The sequence below is a fragment of the Lactuca serriola genome, chromosome 4 (genome assembly GCF_051521515.1).
Source record: "Lactuca serriola cultivar US96UC23 chromosome 4, Lser_US96UC23_V15, whole genome shotgun sequence".
Taxonomy (NCBI): domain Eukaryota; kingdom Viridiplantae; phylum Streptophyta; class Magnoliopsida; order Asterales; family Asteraceae; genus Lactuca; species Lactuca serriola.
In genome coordinates this window covers 374,058,545-374,075,055 of record NC_136411.1, presented here as the reverse complement: position 1 = coordinate 374,075,055, position 16,511 = coordinate 374,058,545, and the positions used below count along the sequence as shown (strand labels likewise).

General features: G+C 36.2%; 1 protein-coding gene across 1 annotated transcript; it reads right to left on the bottom strand.

Moving 5' to 3' along the window:
- Positions 1 to 429: 429 nt before the first annotated feature.
- LOC145097738 (basic leucine zipper 43-like) lies at positions 430 to 1,669 on the bottom strand. Its single transcript, XM_079035381.1, has one exon. The coding sequence runs from the start codon at positions 1,551 to 1,553 to the stop codon at positions 960 to 962; it is 594 nt and encodes a 197-aa protein (XP_078891507.1). The 5' UTR covers positions 1,554 to 1,669; the 3' UTR covers positions 430 to 959.
- Positions 1,670 to 16,511: the final 14,842 nt, after the last annotated feature.

Below are 16,511 nucleotides of genomic sequence, written 5' to 3'. Positions count from 1 at the left end.
TTTACTACAAACATCCCATAAAGCAAATCCACAAAATTTCTACAACCTTGACTCGTTAAACAGATTCAATGAATTTATGTTCATAGTTTATTTGGAATATAAGAATTCATGGAAAGCATGATCGATTGAGTAGAATACTGAATGATCGACAAAGTTAGAGCCTTTCCCCGAAAAGTATATATGTCTTCTCTTTAACAAGAGTCCTAATTATATACTCTACATACAAGCTTATTAAAAGCCTAAAGTTATAGATTTTTAGTCTATAAAACAACTTACGTACCCTAATCTAAAAAAAAAACTAAATATCTAAAGATAACGAGAATAAAAAATATTTTTTCTGATTTGATTTTCTACATAATATCCAGCGGAGATTGATTTGCTGCATAAATATTAATCTACTAATAGGCTAATATCATTGACACTGAAAAAGATGTAAAAGTAAGCAAGTATTATTGCCTTTACGTAAAAAATTAACATTGTGGTAGCAACCGCACTTTTTAGTGCTAAGCTGTCATCCGTATGGCCTTCGAGCTTTTTCGTTTGTGGTGATTTGCTGAATTCCAGACACTGAATTTCATTGATTCCTTCACTTTCCAGAATATGTCAAGCTTTTTATTGGTGTTGATATGTTGATTCTTGGGAGCCACAGTGTTTTATCGATTAATGTACTTTCCCTCATATATCTCTGCACTTCCATCAGTATAGTACACAAATTATTGATTCCTGTTCATCGCTTTAGAATCTTATATATGTGGGTTTTCATATAAGCTTCTACAGAATACGTATTGAAAGCATATTATTATCTATTCAATAATAAATATTGTATCATAAGCTACCCCTTCGAATAATAAAGATACTATACTATATGCTACATCCTCTCCGATCACTTACTGTTAACATAATAAGCAGTAATCGATTTAGAGCTTAAAAAGGGAAACGAAATCAATCATGGCCTGGTTTTAAAGAAAATCTGATGAGCTTGAGCCAGACTGGTTTGAAGATTCTGGTCTGAGGTAAGCATCGTTACAGTGGATATCATCTAGATCTCTTAAAGCAGAATAGGTTCCATTAAGCTGCATATCAGTAACCATTTGACGTAAACCAGAAACTTCATCCTTAAGTTGAGTATTCTCTTGAACAACTTTTTCATGAGTCTCAGTGAAACTATTAAGTTTGTCAATAAGTTGATGGTTTTCATTACGAAGCCACATAACCTGTGACCAAAGTTCATCGAGGTGCTTCTGTTTCCGCATGCGTGACCTACGTGCTGACTCTCGATTAGATATCATCCTTCTCTGCTTCCTCTCATTGATGAGACTTAGTTGTTGCTCATCTGCTTCATCGGATGTTGAGTTGCTTCCAAAATACATAGATTGCATATTCAAATCTTGAACGCGTGGATTCATATGAAGGTGGTAAAAAGGGTTCGTCATTGTGTTAACGTCAAACGGGATGGTTGGTGAATTGCTTAGATTCATGGCTAAATGTGGTGTGTTAGGATTAGGGTTTGTAGGAACCAAGTAGTGGAAGTCTGTAGGCTCACTGGCTTGCATGTCTATGAATATGGGTGTTTTTCCAACTTGGGCAAATTTAGTAGGTGGGGATTAAAGATTATAACCAAGAGAAACCAGATATTGAAGTTGTTGTTTTGGAAGACGAAGGAGAACATGAGGTAAGAAGGCCGTTTTATAGTATGCCAAAAGATCCAACGGGTCCCACCTGTATTATTTACTCTTGTATGTCCGTATGATATACAGATATGATACCAGACCCACGTGTCATTCGCTTACGCTAAACGTATATCCAAATGTGAGATAACATATCAATCAAATACATGTATGAGAAATACCCTTTTCTTTTGAGAAATTTTGAATTATTTGCTGTATTTTCGTAGTATATGTAGTTTACGTAGTTTTTAGAATGGTCAACTGAATACATGGTTCATGATTGATTCAAGACGCTTTGGCCTACGTGTGGTTTACGGCTTTTAATGTGGATAGGATTTAAAGCTTAAAGCATGCTTTCATCACTCCCAGTGGCACACTTATGGAGACAGAGAGAGGTGGAGGTATAATTAATTCTATGGGAAAACGATATAGAAAACTAAACAAACGAAAGAAATGTGATTATAAAATGAAGGTTAAAGTGGTGATTAAGTATTTTTTTTTACTGTCAAGTGTGTCTTCGAGGGGTAGTGACGTAATAGGGCAGAGATAAGCGAATGGAAATGTGAGAAGATAAACCCTTTTGCTATAAGTGGAAAAGATTATATATGAAACTGATGACTCACTGGCCACTGTGGCCGGGTAAGAATGAGACGAGACCTTATAATGAGAACAAAATAATACTTCTTAGTTCCTCTCTCAAACATAATTCAGTAGTCTTTTTGGATTTGATTTTGTTCCAAAATAATTGAACATTTTTGTTTTCTTTTTCAATTTTAGGTATGCAATTTTTATATCATCTTTATGGTGGTTGTTGAATTAACATCCATAAATAACTTCTTCACAACCCTTGCAAAGTCGAAGAGTCTTAGTGTGCTATGGCTGCCTTTTCGATCCTTTTATAATGGTGTGTTCCTAAACACTATATATTATATTAATAATCCATGTGAATACCTTGAGGATGAAATTATTTCTCCATTTGCACAACAAATCGACCCTATTGCGACAAAGTAGTCGCTAGATAGGAATTGAGTTATGGAGCATGATATTCCCCTTTACTAAATTACCAGGATCTACGGTGTGGCGAGCACAAGGTCTACATTTCTCGCAAAATGTCTATTGTGTGTGAGAGCAAGGTTTGTGGTTCAGACACCAAAAAAAGACCGTTCAGTTGATAATATTTTTTGGTTTGGCTTGTAAGCAATTTTTAGATCACCTCATCATTATAAATAGATCTTCATGTATATCTATAGCCTTAAGCAAAAAATACGTGTTTGACGACTACAATTTATGAAATACATATGTAGCTCATCCGTTGCTGTGCTATGAGCACAAGGTCTGCATTGCTTGGAAAATGCTTGTGGTGCTCGAGAGCAAGGTTTGCAGTTTAATGTTTGCGATGCAGAGACTAGAAAGTTTATTCAGTTGATGACATTTTTTTTTGTTTGGCCGACAATCATTTTTTTAGGTCAATTTGTTATTATAAATAGATTTTTCTATACATCTATAACCTTACCAAAGGGCTAGAATTAATAAAAAACCTATATGTAGTTTTTTAGAACAACACACACAACACACTCCCTACACTACACTTAAACTACTTTTTTCGTCTCCAACAAGACTTGAATCCTTAACCTTTCGCTGAGGGATACATTTCCACAAACACCAAATATCGCTAGGCTATAAGTCTTTTGGTAAAATCTTTCTGTAGTTCATCCTTGAGTTAGTTGACCCTTCTAATCGTATGATCTACGCTAATTTCTTCTACTCGTTAGTTTTATTCACATATTATTGTGTTGTTTGTTGATTATTGTTCCCAACAAGGAACCCAATGGTGACATGTCGTCTTTATAACGTTCGTTGTTGAAACTTTGTGTAACACCCTGTTCCGAATCGTTTCCTAATGCGGGGCGGTGACCCGAAAGATCGGGTATCATAAGGCTTAGGATCCATTTGGGTGTGGGTAATGGAATTTAGATGATTTGAGAGTTTGGTATGTGTCTTGGAGCCAAGGGGTATATCGGCAAAGTGGCAGTTAAGGCTTTTTAGTTCGGGAATTTTTAAGGCAAGTATGAGTTGATAGAAGCGTAGAGCCTATCGTTACCTTTCCATAGATATAAGGATCGTCAGAAATGAAGTTATAAAAAAGAAGTTATGGCCTTCGAAAGTTGGTAGGGTATAAGGCTAACCCTAGTATGCGGGGCGTACATAAGGAGTACGTTGCGCGTATTAGAGAGAAGGATCACAGATATCAGTAGGAGTACGTTGGGCATACTAAGAGTACGCACGACATACTCCAGTTTCATGCAAACCCTAATTTAGGGTCTTGGACCCTATTTAAGCTCCTTAACTCAACACCAAACCCTATTATCCTCAGCCTACATCCCTTTAAACCCTAGATTTGAAACCCTAAGAGCTTGTGGTGATTTTTAAGCTTGAAAAGTGATACATGGGTGTTTTGTGGTGTATAAGAAGAAGAGGAACACTTAGAGGAGTGGCTTGAGCTTGTAGATCCAAGATTACCTTCTCATTTGCATGTTTTTTAAGGTAAAAAGCTCATACCTTGATGATTATTTATGTTAGATCTACTTTATGGCGTTTCTTGGGTATTTTTGTGTCTTTTAAAGTAAAGATGAGCTTTTGATCTACTCCAGAATTAATGGATGCTAGATCTAGGCTCCAATAAGGTCCCATGTTCATAAAATGCAAACTTTATGGAACATTTTGGTTCATGTAAGTATTAAGACCCTATTTAAACTCCTTTTTAAGTATTGAGTCCCATTAAGCCATGTAAGAGAGAAAAGTTGGAAACTTTATTGGTTAAGACCTTGCCTAGGGACCAGATCTATGTTTTGGACAACTTGACTTAACCCATTAAGAGCTTTTTGAGACTTTTGGCTTTCTGCTGAGTATGATGGGCGTACACAAGAGTACGCTCAGCGTAATGGGTGGTTTCACATCAATCGTTTGTACATCGTGCTTCATGACTGAGTACGTGGGGCGTACGTCTCGAGTACGCAGGGCGTACTCCCCAGTATATCATATTTGGGCCTTGTTAGGCCATTGGACTTCTGACTTTGGGGCATGGTTAGACTGTGGACTTTCATGGTATTGTCCCATGATAGTTTTTGGGTCTAATTATGTGTGACAACCCATTATTTTCATTATTGTAAAAGTCAAACTTCTTATTTTGATCTATCTTATTAAGTTAGATTTAAATTCTATATGTGTTTAAAACCTTTAATTAGAAGTGTTGCTTAAAATGGCAGTGAATTGTTAAAACCGAGAACCCTCGCATAGCCTAAGACTTCGGACCGGAAACGGTTTGCAGCCGCAAATGTTTCGCAGCCGAAAACTCCCTTGGACCGCAAACTTCGGTCTTATCCCTTCGGTGCGAGAACCAATGCATGTGTCCCATCAGTTTGGACCCTATATAAGGACTGGACGGTAAAATCCTCATAACTTCTAGCCTTTTAGCCATAAACACACTTTTCTTTAAACAAACACCAACCGTAAACCCCTCATTTCCTCTCAACTATCATCCACCATCATTTGAATCTTCATAGTATCTTGCCAAGAACACCAAGTGTTCTTCATTTCGTCAACCAATCATCTTCCCATCTTCATATTTTGGGCCGCAAACCCTTGAATCTTCTTGGTTTCACCAAGAAAACCAAGATCTTCTTGGGCCGTAAACTCAAGGCTGACGGTAAACTCAAATCAGCCTTCCGAAATTGCTTCTAACACTCTTATTTGTATGTAAAACTTAAAATTTAGTACAATTACTTATCATTCTTATGATTCCATTCACTAATTGTATACATATATATTACGTGAAATGCATTTTAGGACTTGTTTGCCTCAGAATCTATCTTGTGGAAACAATCATCCTATATCGAACATTCAAACAAATCACTCACATAAGGTGAGTTCATACCCCTACAATTTACCTTTTTAAATGCTTTTAGGGGGGAATACAAGTAGAACACAATTTAATTGTGTTAAACATTTACATGTGGAAACAAACAAACAAACGGATTTCTTATGCTTAAATATTGTCAAAATCTTTTAAAACTCTTTTAAACTATTTTTAGATTTCTGTTTATATCAAAATCATATTCATTTATATATTTATGTATAAGTATGCTTTAACGGACTTAGGACTATTGCTAAATACTGTAACTCATGCTCCTTGTTTGGTTGTGGGCTTAGGGTAGGATCACTAGTCTGACTGTCGGTTAAATCATAATTATACTTGCTAAATATATACATGAATATTAAACCCCATTTTCAAAGAACATACTTAACTCAGTTGCACATATTGGGCAATTGAGTCTTTTCTCCAAATCATTTACAGTTCAAACAAACATACTAGTAAACTATAATAGCTATATTTTAGAGGATCAATACATACTATTTTCTAGAACAGAGAAACAATACATACATACCATTACTATTCATTACAAAGTATACTATTCATTTACAAGAAAAAAAATGAACTTACATACTACACGAGAACGAGATAACTAAAATGTGAGATACTATTTCATGGCATAGCAATATTCTTGCTAAGTTACTTTTGTAACCAGAGTCTCCTGGAGGGAGAGCGTGAGTTTGTGTATAGATCTATACGGGACTGACCATCCCACACCTTGCTGCTAGCTACAGTGGGACCTACAGGTCTACGGGTGACAAATGTCATATCATTTTCGCCACCTGAAGAATGTCATGTTTTATACTAGTCAATCAAGCATGGTTATAAACTTAATCACATTTTAACCTTAATTAACCAGTTTGGTTACAAGACGGTTAATGCATCAGTAGTGTATTTTCATAATACTATTGTAAATCTTCATTTTCCATTACATTCATACGGTGATATTCTCATATGAGAAATGCATACTATTTTTCTAGTAAAGATAGTTTACAAATATGGAAACATACATTTTATACTATTTCAAGTACAAACATACATTTAACATTATTACAAGAAAACAAACATACAAACAATTGGGTCTTGGGTAAAAGACTACTTTTCATTTTTAGAAGAAAATATAGGATTTTCTGGGAAGTATACAAACATTTTCACTGAACAATTACAAAAATTTTCATGAAACAAATGCAAACACTTGACACTAAAATACTTATGAACTCACCAACTTAAATGTTGATACTCTCTTTCAAAATAACTTGTATTCTCAGGGAACCAGTAGACAGGTACACTGGATCAGGTTTTGAGAAGACGGAGCATGTTTAAGACTCGTCTTTTATTTTTGTTATACATTTTTGGTGTCATATAACTATACAAAGAACACACACGTATTAACTATATTATTAATACAATGGATGTTATTTCTTGTTTTACTATTATGCATTGTTATGATACTGTACATGACGTCCTCCGCCCCCGAACATTTCTGCCATTCCGGTTTGGGGGTGTGACATTATGAAGTTTGGCCATATTGGGCTTTGAGTTGCAATTTTGGGATTGGGGATTTTTGTGCATTTGGGTTGGGCCTTGGTTTTGGGACAAGCATAAATAGATCCATTCTCATTATCAAAAAATATCTAAAACCTTGTTTATAGATCCATTTTGATAATGAACCTTATTATCAAAATAAAATACACCACTTTTATAAGCATAAATAGATCCAGTCTCATTATCAAAAGAATATCTAAAATTTTGTCTATATAAAGCACAAAATGAAATGATGTTTCGTGTCATCTTTAACAAGTAGCAACAATTATTCAAATCTAAACATAACCCACTACTAAGCACTAAGTTATAAACTCCAATCTTGGTAACAATTGGTGATCTCCTATTGCCCATGATTAGGTTCATTCTCCCATGCTCCACATCCTCATTTTTTCTTAGCCCCTGCAAATCAGAACAAAAGTGAAAACCACATCCTGTATCAAGGACCCAAGAATAAGAATATGATGAGTTTTTAGATACGACAGTGTAAATACCTGCTGAGGTTGGCTTTACTTTGCCATCCTTTATGTCGTGCAAGTATTTAGGGCAACTTCGTTTCCAATGCCCTTTCTCATGGCAGTAAAAGCAAGTAGCCTCTTTAGGATCAGAGGCGGGAGGAGCGTCATAACTGGCTTTTCCTTTGGGTTCATTACTTGAGGACCCAACCTAGGACTTTCCCTTCCAATTCTATTTAGTAGGGCCCTTCCTCTTCTTCCCCTTTCGTTGTCGATGTTGGATTAGTGTCTAAGTCCATAACTATAATTGGTATGTACTTGACCCAACTCGGCATGGTCCATTTGGGTTGCATGGCATCATGCATTTGGATAGACTAAAATGAGAGAAATAACACTTAAGGTTTGGTAATATATTATAAGTTCTAATATATTAATAAGATTATTTAATTAGTATTGATCAAGAATTAATTTGGAATTAATTAAGTGATCAAAAGGAGACTAATTAAATATATGGGTTGATTGTGTAAATCATCCATACTTGTATAGTGGGCTAATGCTCCATGGATTATCAAGTTGGGCTAAAACCCATAGGATGCTCCATGGTGTTTTTGTACCCATGGATCATGGAAATGAAAGGCCATGACAATTAGGGTTTACATGGAGTAACCCTAATTGCGACACACTATATAAGCATCTTATTCTTGTCAAAATCGGCGACCAAGAAAGACTATGAGGGAATGGTGAGGGCTAGCCGATTTCATGAAGTGTATTATTTCTCTCTAAGTTATTCCAAGTGCATTTGATGTTGTGTGAACCATTTGAGGTGTCACACTTGGGGTACTAGGATCTCGAGCTTCATGGAGTTAAGCTACATCAACAAGGTATGTATTTCTATCTAGTTTATTATTCAAGTATCAGAAGATTGTATGCTAGTTAGGGTAATACCTTCGAATATTCATATTTGCTTGTATAATAGAGAAAACATAGATCCAAGGTATTTAGGCTTGCATGTACACTTAGCAGTGTTAGAGTGCTCAAAACCCAACAATCGAATGGCCAAGATAGGAGCAACAGCAGCAGGAGTGGAGGCAACACTTTTTTTCGTCATTCTGCTTTCAGCAGTTCGTTGTAGGTTATGAAGTTGAGCCAATGTGGTCTCTTGGTTGTTTAAATGATAAGTCATGATAAACTGATCATAACAACTAGGCAATAAGTTTAAGACTATATCAATAGCCAATTCCTCATCAAAGTTCACATTTAGCTTCACCAAGCGTTCCACGTATCGTTGCATTCGTTACAAGTGGCTGCTGACAGACTCTCCGTCTTTCATCTTGCTGGTGATGGGGGACTTTACTACATCATATTTCTCTTGACGAGCTCGTTGGTGGTACTTTTCCACCAAGTCCTTGTTCATCTCATACAACCAGTAATCCTCATAAAACCTTTGTAGCTTAGGAGTCATAGTAGCCACCATGATGCATGCCACTTTGATAGCATCATTGTAGTGTATACTATACTCAACTAGTTCTTGAGGAGTAGCTTTTGTTCCATCGATCTCGAGAAGTTCCTTTTCGAGCACATACTCCTTGTCCTTGAAACGTAGAGCCATCTTGATGTTTCACATCCAATCATTATAATTGGTGCCATCAAAGGTAACACTCGAGTAGATGTTCAAGAGTGAGAAGTTGTTGAAGGAGGAACCAGAAGTATCGTTGGGAGGTGACATCTAGAAAGGAAGAAGGACAAGTTTTGGTTAGATTAGAATATTCCTCAATATAACATGCAAATAAAATATTAAGGCTAGGATCCAAGTAGATATTTCACAACTTAGAAAAGGGATGCCATAATCTAATTGTGAAATAAATAAAGGTAGGTAAATGACGATTTACCAATTTCACCATGAAAAACAAAATTTAAACGAATTAGGGTTCTAATAAAATTCATAGATGTTTTGAGATTCATTGAACTATTCAATGACATGTTTAATCTCGATTATGCTCTTCCATTTGTGACTAGGATACCGATGATCAGAAATAAGATGTGAATAACTATGCAAATTAGCTTGGTACTCTCGATGTCATTTATCATCTAATTAATGTGCCGATTAGCCACATGCGCTCCATCAATCAATGATAATTTACAAGACACCCATTTCCACCCTTTATTAGTCCATATTAGTGTGCCAGTTAACCACACACACTCCATTAACGACTTATATAAAATGCAATGTGCAATTTCATGGATTAGCATCAAATCACATTTTTCCTAAAGTAACTAAGATTGAGAATTTTATAAAAGCATTTAGTTACTTTACAATTTCATTATACTTATTAATGAGAATTATTTGTCCTATCAAACCCGTTCGGCTAACGACCCTCCACCAATCAAGGAAGTGGTGGGTAAGAGTGGACACCTATTCAACTACCATTTTATAGGCAGTTTCCTTATACCCCCTTATAGATCGACTTCGTGAATGAGGCGTACTAGCAGTTCGACTGACTTTTCTTATACATATAGTAAATATTAAACATTTAATTTTACATATAGTATAATGTGTATTTTAAACATTTCAAAATACTAGGGTTTTATAATTTTTTAAATTTCGAAATTAAAACAATTTAATTAAATCTAAAAGAGATTGATTTAATAATTATCTATTAATTAAACCTTTAATTAATTTATTAAATCATTTGAGGATTATCCAATTAAATTAATCAAAATAATTTAACCTAATCCTCTCCCTTAATTTTCGAAAAACATGGGAGGGATATTCAAAATTTGTAATTATCCAAATAAATCACATAAATAGATAATTACCAAAAATAAGAAAACACTATGATGAACCCTAATTTTCGAAAATCACAAAACTTGGGGAGGAAGGCAAGTATTTCAATCCTTGCCATATTTTCGAAAATATAGAGGGTTAAGAAACCCTAATTTTCAAAACTTGAAGGACAAAGGAAAGGGTTAAAACCCTTTTCCAAAATTTTGAAATCTAGGGTTAGGAAACCCTAATTTGCGAAAACCCTAAGTGTAAAGGGTTTATTTGTAGTAAACTCTAATTGATCAAGTTTAACTAATTGCATTCAAATTCAATAGAAAACAAGCCAAGGCTCTGATACCACTGATGAGTTTTGAGTATAACAAACAATCCCTATGTGTGCATGCAACCATAATATTCTTGGATCTATTTTTTCTCTAATTGAACATACGAGTATTGAACATCAAAAAAGGAAAACCCTAGGAGGCATACACTATTTTTGAAATATATAAGAAAGATAGTAAACATACATGTAATTGTTATGTAGTAATAACAATGTGAATCCAAGACTTCTTGAAGCTTGAGATCGAGTGTCACAAGTGTAACACCTCTAATGGTTCACACCCACAATAAGCAAGAGGATGCGAGAGGAGAGAGGAGGAGAAGGATTAAGAAATTCGACTATTCTTCTAGGGTTAAGAGTGGCCAAAATTATGAAGGGGTACATACCTTTATATAGATGAGGTAGCTTAGAGCCAATACTAGGGTTTTAAGGAGGAAACCCAAATTCCTTAGCTTACAGCCTAAGCAGCCTGTGGACTTCCTATCTAAGGCCTTTGGATGAAAATTCTAATTAATATGTTCATAATACATTAATAAATCATTTATTTTAATTTATTAATCAAATAATAAATTCAACCTTTTTCTCCAAAACTCATCATGTCTAGTTGCTAGTATGAGGGCAACCCAAAAGAACTGTGCTACTATCAATTCAAGTATATATACTAATTATAGTTATAATCTTAGACACATAATCTAACATATATGTGTAAGGTCTTCATTTCAGCAAGTTATGTATTAAGGAATTTGTATGCCAAGGGCATCAGTTGAAGGGTTAAGGGCCAAAAGAATGTTTTCAATTCTGATGGTAGAAAAAGGCTCTCGTGATTGTATTTTGGATTGGTTCCACTTGTGTGGAGATCAGGCAAGTTAGGGGATTCTAAATTTTTTAGCAATATTGTATTGGTTCGTCAGTTAAAGGAGCAGTGATTGTTCAGCACTAGAAGGTTTTATGTGGAACGTTGGTTCCCAGGAGGGTGGTAAAGAGTGATTTTGAGGACGAAATCTAATTTAAGTAAGAGAGCTGTAACGCCCTATTCTGAATCGTTTCCTAATGTGGGGCGGTGAACCGAAGATCGGGTATCATAAGGCTTAGGTCATTTGGAAAAGAGATATTTAGATTCATTTGGGTGTGGGTAATGTAATTTAGATGATTCGGGATTTTGGTTTGAGTTTTGGAGCCAAGGGGTATATCGGTAAAGTGTCAGTTCAGGATTTTATGGAAATTGGTTTTTTAGTTCTGGAAGTTTTACGGCAAGTATGAGTTTATAGAAGCATAGAGCTTCTCGTTACCTTTTCGTAGATATAAGGATCGTTGGAAACAGAGTTATAACGAAGAAGTTATAGCCTTCAGAAGTTGGTAGGGTTTAAGGCTAACCCTACTATGCGGGGCGTACGTAGGGAGTACGCTAGGTGTACTAGGCAGAAGGATCATGGGCATCAGTAGGAGTACGCTGGGCATACTAAGAGTACGTATGGTGTACTCCAGTTTCATGCAAACCCTAATTTAGGGCCTTCGACCCTATTTAAGCTCCTTAACTCAACACCAAACCCTATTATTCTCAACCTCCATCCCTTTAAACCCTATATTCGAAACCCTAAGAGCTTGTGGTGGTTTTTGAGGTTGGAAAGTGATTTGTGTGTGTTTTATGGTAAAAAAGAAGAAGAAGAACACTTGGAGGAGTGGCTTGACTCAAAAATACTCATCCTGTCTAGTTGTTAGATCTACTTTATGGTGTTTCTTGGGTATTTTTGAGTCTTTTAAAGTGAAGATGAGCTTTCGATCTACTAAAGAAGTAATGGATGCTAGATCTAGGCTCCAATAAGGTCCCTTGATCATAAAAATGCAAAATTTATGGAAGACTTTTGTTCATGCAAGTATTAAGACCCTATTTAAGCTCATTTTAAGTGTTGAGTCCCATTAAGGCAAGTAAGAGAGTACAAATGGCAACTTTACTGGTTAAGACCTTGCCTAGGGATCAGATATATGTTTTTTTACAACTTGACTTAACCCATTAAGAGCTTTTTAATACTTCTGGCTTTCTGATGAGTATGTTGGGCGTACACAGGAGTACGCTCAGCATAATGGGTGATTATGCATCAACTGTTTGTACATCGTGTTTCATGGTTGAGTACATGGGGCGTACTCCCCAGTATGTCATATTTGGGCCTTTTAGAGTTTGGGCCTTGTTAGACCATTGGACTTCTGACTTTGAGCCATGGTTAGACTATGGGCTTGCTTGGTATTGGTCTCATGATAGGTTTTCGGGCCCAATTCGGAAGTTGGGCCATATTGGGCTTTGGGTTTCCATTTTGGGATTTGGGCTTTTTGTGCATTTGGGTTGGGCCTTGATTTTGGGATAAGTAAGAAATGGGTAAAATGGTCTTTTACCCTTTACGAAGTTGGTTTATGGAGTGGGCCTCGGATTTTGGGTTATCGAGTTAATTATTGATTTGTATTTATTGTTAGTTGGTGCGAGGTTATCTGGTTCAGCGACCTGATCAATTATTTGATTATCAGTGGGTTGAGGTGAGTCTCCTCACTATTCTCATGGGTCGAAGGCACCAATGTCGGCCCTACTAGATTTTGATATGTTAGATGTCTTTTCACATTTGCATGGATGTTAGGCTAGGCCTATTTGTATGCTGGGCTAGGCCTATTATATGACAGGCTAGGCCCATTTGTATGTTAGGCTAGACCCAAGGATCAGGAAGGGCTAGGCCCATTGTATGTTAGGTAGGTGCTAACTGTATTTTTGACTTTTGCATTTGTATGATTGGGCTGGGCCCATTGATCTGGCAGGTCTAGGAGCATTTTGATGGGTTGGACCGAATGTGCAGGTTGGGCCTAATGGTATGTATGGTATGTGGTATTTTGGGGAACTCATTAAATTTTCTGCTTACGTTTTTTTATGGTTATGGTTTCAGGTACTTCCGGTTCGAAAGGGAAGGCCCCGACTTGATCGCAACGCATCCACCCATGTTCCACATTATGATGATTTTGGGAGTGTACTCTGATAACTGTTTTCTTATAACGTACATTTGAATATTTAGAAAAAGGACAATGAATGTTTAACTTAAAGATAATTAATTTTTTGGTTGAATTAAAAATGAAATTCTTATCTCATAATTTTTGGGATGTTAAACTTTGTAGCAATTGAAATAGCTTTTATTGTTGTTTGTAGCGTCCCAAAAATACCAAGTGAAAAAAATATTTTTTAAATAAGTCAAACCATTCATTCATTTGTTCCAAAAGACAATCAAAGTAACAATTCTCTCAAAACATCCGAGTAAAATAAAAAACAACCAATGAGTAATAAATCTCCAGGGGATGCAGTGCGATCAAGTCAAAGCCTTCCCTTTGGAACCAAAAGCACCTGAAAACATTTTAAACATAAATTGCAAACACAAATCTTAGTGAGTTCCCTAAAATACCACATATCATACATAAGATAATGAATCCTATGGGCCGAATCATAGTCTTACAGTCACTATCTTCCATAAGCCAAATCATGCTCTTTCCTTACAACGCAGGGAGCCAAATCTTGGTCTTACATACATGTGCTAGGAGCCATATCATGGTATTCCATGCAAGCATCACACATACAACTAACATCCTACAAACAAATGTTGGGTCTTACATAAAATTGCCAAGAGTTAGATCCCGATCTTTCATACATATGTCAGGAGCCACATCTTGGTATTCCATGCAAGTATTACAAAGGCAACTAACGTCCTATATAATATAGTGAGAAGACTCACATCACTCTCGCAGTAGAATAATCATAGCTTGAAAATTTTGGAAACCGGTGCTACAACACACATATCAAATTATCTAAGGTCCAAATTTCACCCATACTCAAAGATTAGCAATTTTCCTAAAAGTCAACAAAAGTAAAAAATTCAACGGTCAAAATCATCATCAGCTGCCTTCCACGTCGTGGCCAGTCCATGGCCACGTCGTGGCTAACGAACTCAATTCCGATCCAAAAATTTAATTATGAACAACTCAGTCACAGTCAAAGCCACCATCACGTCGTAATGGTCATGCCATCACTTCGTGATAGAGTCCGTCCAAAACAGTCGAGAAACCCCCAGTTGCCACATCGTGACGAGCAGATTGCAACATCATGGAAACTAGGCTTTCTCAACATAATGGATTCTTCTCTCAATCCATTAAGCCATACACCCTTTCCTTCCACAAGGCTTCCTAACATCCAATACCATCTAAACATTGATGCTTTTCATCCATGCATGTACAATGCAAGTCTAGAGCATAAGCTAGGTAAAAAATGGAGTAAGAATCTCATGCATGGGGCTCAAAACACCAACAAACCTCATATTTGAAACTTATGTTCATTACGGGGCCTTAAAGACCCATAAATTTGCTAACTTTATGAAATCCCACCATTCCAAGTAGCTCATCCTTGAAAGAAAAGGACAAAAACGTATATCTAGAAACATAGAACAATAAATCTTGGATCTTGAACACTTACAAGGGTCTATAGTATAAGATAGAAGATGATGATGGGGCTTGCAAGCTAGATCTATACACCAAGCGTGCCTCCTTCTCCTTTAAAACACCAAAACACCAACAATGGCTCAAGGTTTTCAACAATGGATGCTAGGGTTTTGTTGAAAGGGTTGGAGGCTGAGGAGGATGACCTAAACCTTGAGTTTAGGGGCTTAAATTTGGAGAAAACCCTAAAAATTATCGGCTTGGGCTAAAACAGCCGCCACGTCATGACACCCTTCATATCATGTTGTGGAGTCCGTCCGAGACAAACATGTTCTTCATCTTGCAGGCCATATCGTGACACTCCATATGTCACGTCATGACATTTGGTTTTCCTAAAAAACAATACCTTTGACTCCTTTACATCATTAACTGATCCATTCTAGGAAATGAGTGCTACAACTATCCCCACTTAAATTTGATTTTGTCCTCAAAATCTATCCTTACATATTACTCTTAAACACCCTCCGAACCCTTGTGGGTTCTTCCCAAGTCTACTACCTTCTATACAAGTCGCTGACATACTGAATTGTTGGAACTTGCAACAACATTCACCAGGCTTCCCAGACCTCGCACGCATGCCAAAACTGAGCGAAAACTCCCAAAGGTCAAAACCGTGTTTGTTGCAACACTATAATAATGCTCTGCATGGTCACTTCTTCAAACCTAACTGCTGATTCAATGCATTCGGAAAAAGAATACGTAATTCGACAAATAGCTCACACTAGAACATCGCGACAAGCCTACCTCAAGAATAGATAACTCCTTCGTCCATATATTGATAGTTATACGATCATGTTTGACTTCCAGGCAGACAAGGCCGCCCCATTTGACACCTACGTTCACAAAACCCTTAAAGATTTGATCCTGCGGGTACCTCCCCATTTTCTCACCGTCTCTCTGATAACTGGAAAACCGATCTATGGCCAACCGCCGATGCAAACAACCTGGCGCTCAAATACAGAGGCGAGACTAAACATGAGCCCCAACAACTGAAACTTCGTTTACATATTCATCATGTATGTATGTATGTATGTATGTATGTTTGTTTGTTTATATATATATATATATATATATATATATATATATATATATATATATATATATATATATATATATATATATATATATATATATATATATATATATAAAACCAACACCATCTAACCAAGTCATTGAACAAAATTTATAACCGTAAAATTATTAAATGAATAAATTAGATTAAAATGGAACAAAAATACAAAAAAAAAAAATTAGTATAATTGGAATTACACATTAGATTACTTAGGGGAAAAATCAG

Bases quoted from the DNA above. Each gene is read 5' to 3' on its own strand.
- LOC145097738 (XM_079035381.1), bottom strand. From the start codon at position 1,553: ATGCAAGCCAGTGAGCCTACAGACTTCCACTACTTGGTTCCTACAAAC.